General features: G+C 59.5%; 1 protein-coding gene across 1 annotated transcript; it reads left to right on the forward strand.

The window, feature by feature from the left end:
- Positions 1–275: 275 nt before the first annotated feature.
- Positions 276–545, forward strand: BRD3OS (BRD3 opposite strand; the record flags this gene model as incomplete). The annotated part of the gene is made up of 1 exon (XM_079544636.1): positions 276–545. One exon carries the CDS (start codon positions 276–278, stop codon positions 543–545), a length of 270 nt encoding a protein of 89 aa, XP_079400762.1.
- Positions 546–1,125: the final 580 nt, after the last annotated feature.

The following is a 1,125-nucleotide window of genomic DNA, read 5'->3' on the forward strand; positions in this document are numbered from 1 at the left end:
CTCGGAGGGCACCGGGACACGAAGGCAGTGCCAGCCGAACCGCGCCGCGATGTCGCCGCTGGGTGAGCTGCGGGAAGGCCCCGCGCGTCCCTCCGGCGAGGCCGGGCTGGCCGCAGGGAGCGCTGAGTCCGCGCATCCCCTGCCCTGAGCCGGCCCGGCACCGCCTGCGTCCCTGGGATGCTCAGCTCTGAACGCAGCGCTACAGCCGAGCCGCTCCGATCCAGCGGGGTGTATTTCGGGAGGAAGTTCTCATCTCTGAAGGTGCCCTTGGACAGATGAGTGAGAAAGTAATGAACGGGCGGGTGCCCCTGCCTGAAAAAGCCTTGTCCGAGGGCTACGCGAGGCTGCGGTACCGGGACACCTCGCTGCTCATCTGGCAGCAGCAGCAGCAGAAGTTGGAGTCGGCCCCCCCCAACACGTATCTGAGCCGCAGCCGCAGCATGTGGTACTCGCAGTACGGCAATGAGGCCATCCTGGTGCGGGACAAGAACAAGCTGGACGTCTCCAGGGACACGGGGCAGTCCAAGTTCTGTGCTATCATGTAATTTTGTGTCAGAAATCTGCACGTGGATGCGAAGCAGGTTTGCACAACCACAGGGCTGCGGCCAAAGCAGCGCAAGGGATGGGTCTGAGCGGCAGCCAGAGGTTTCTGTTGCTTTGTGCTGTCGGTGGCATCCCATGTTGGGTTGGAAACTTGCTTGGGATGTGAGAGCTGGCAGTGCCCAACTGGACCACGTGGATGGAGCGTGTTGAGAACTCAGCCTTCCAAACACTTAGCAGGAAAGGCGTGCTGCAGTTTCCCAGCAAAGTGTCCTGTCTGGTGCCAGTTTGGTGCTACAGAAACAAATGACAGGTGGCACTTTTGGAGCCGATGCAGCAGAGCCCCTCTGTAGGAAGAAAGCAGCACGCAGCTCCTGGAGGGCGCTCGCTGGGTGCTGCCTGCAGGCAGAGGTGGGCTGCAGAAGGAAGCAGCCTGCTGAAGGTTGCTCAGCATTTCAGTTTTGTTGCATGTTGTCACTTGGATGGATTTATGTGCTAATCCTGGTTGGGTGACATCTCTCGCTGTAGTAGATTTGGTGTGTACATACTGTGTTTGGCAGTGTTTGATTCAGCCAATGGAAGGCA

This window comes from Tetrao urogallus, assembly GCF_951394365.1.
Source record: "Tetrao urogallus genome assembly, chromosome: 19".
Classification (NCBI taxonomy): domain Eukaryota; kingdom Metazoa; phylum Chordata; class Aves; order Galliformes; family Phasianidae; genus Tetrao; species Tetrao urogallus.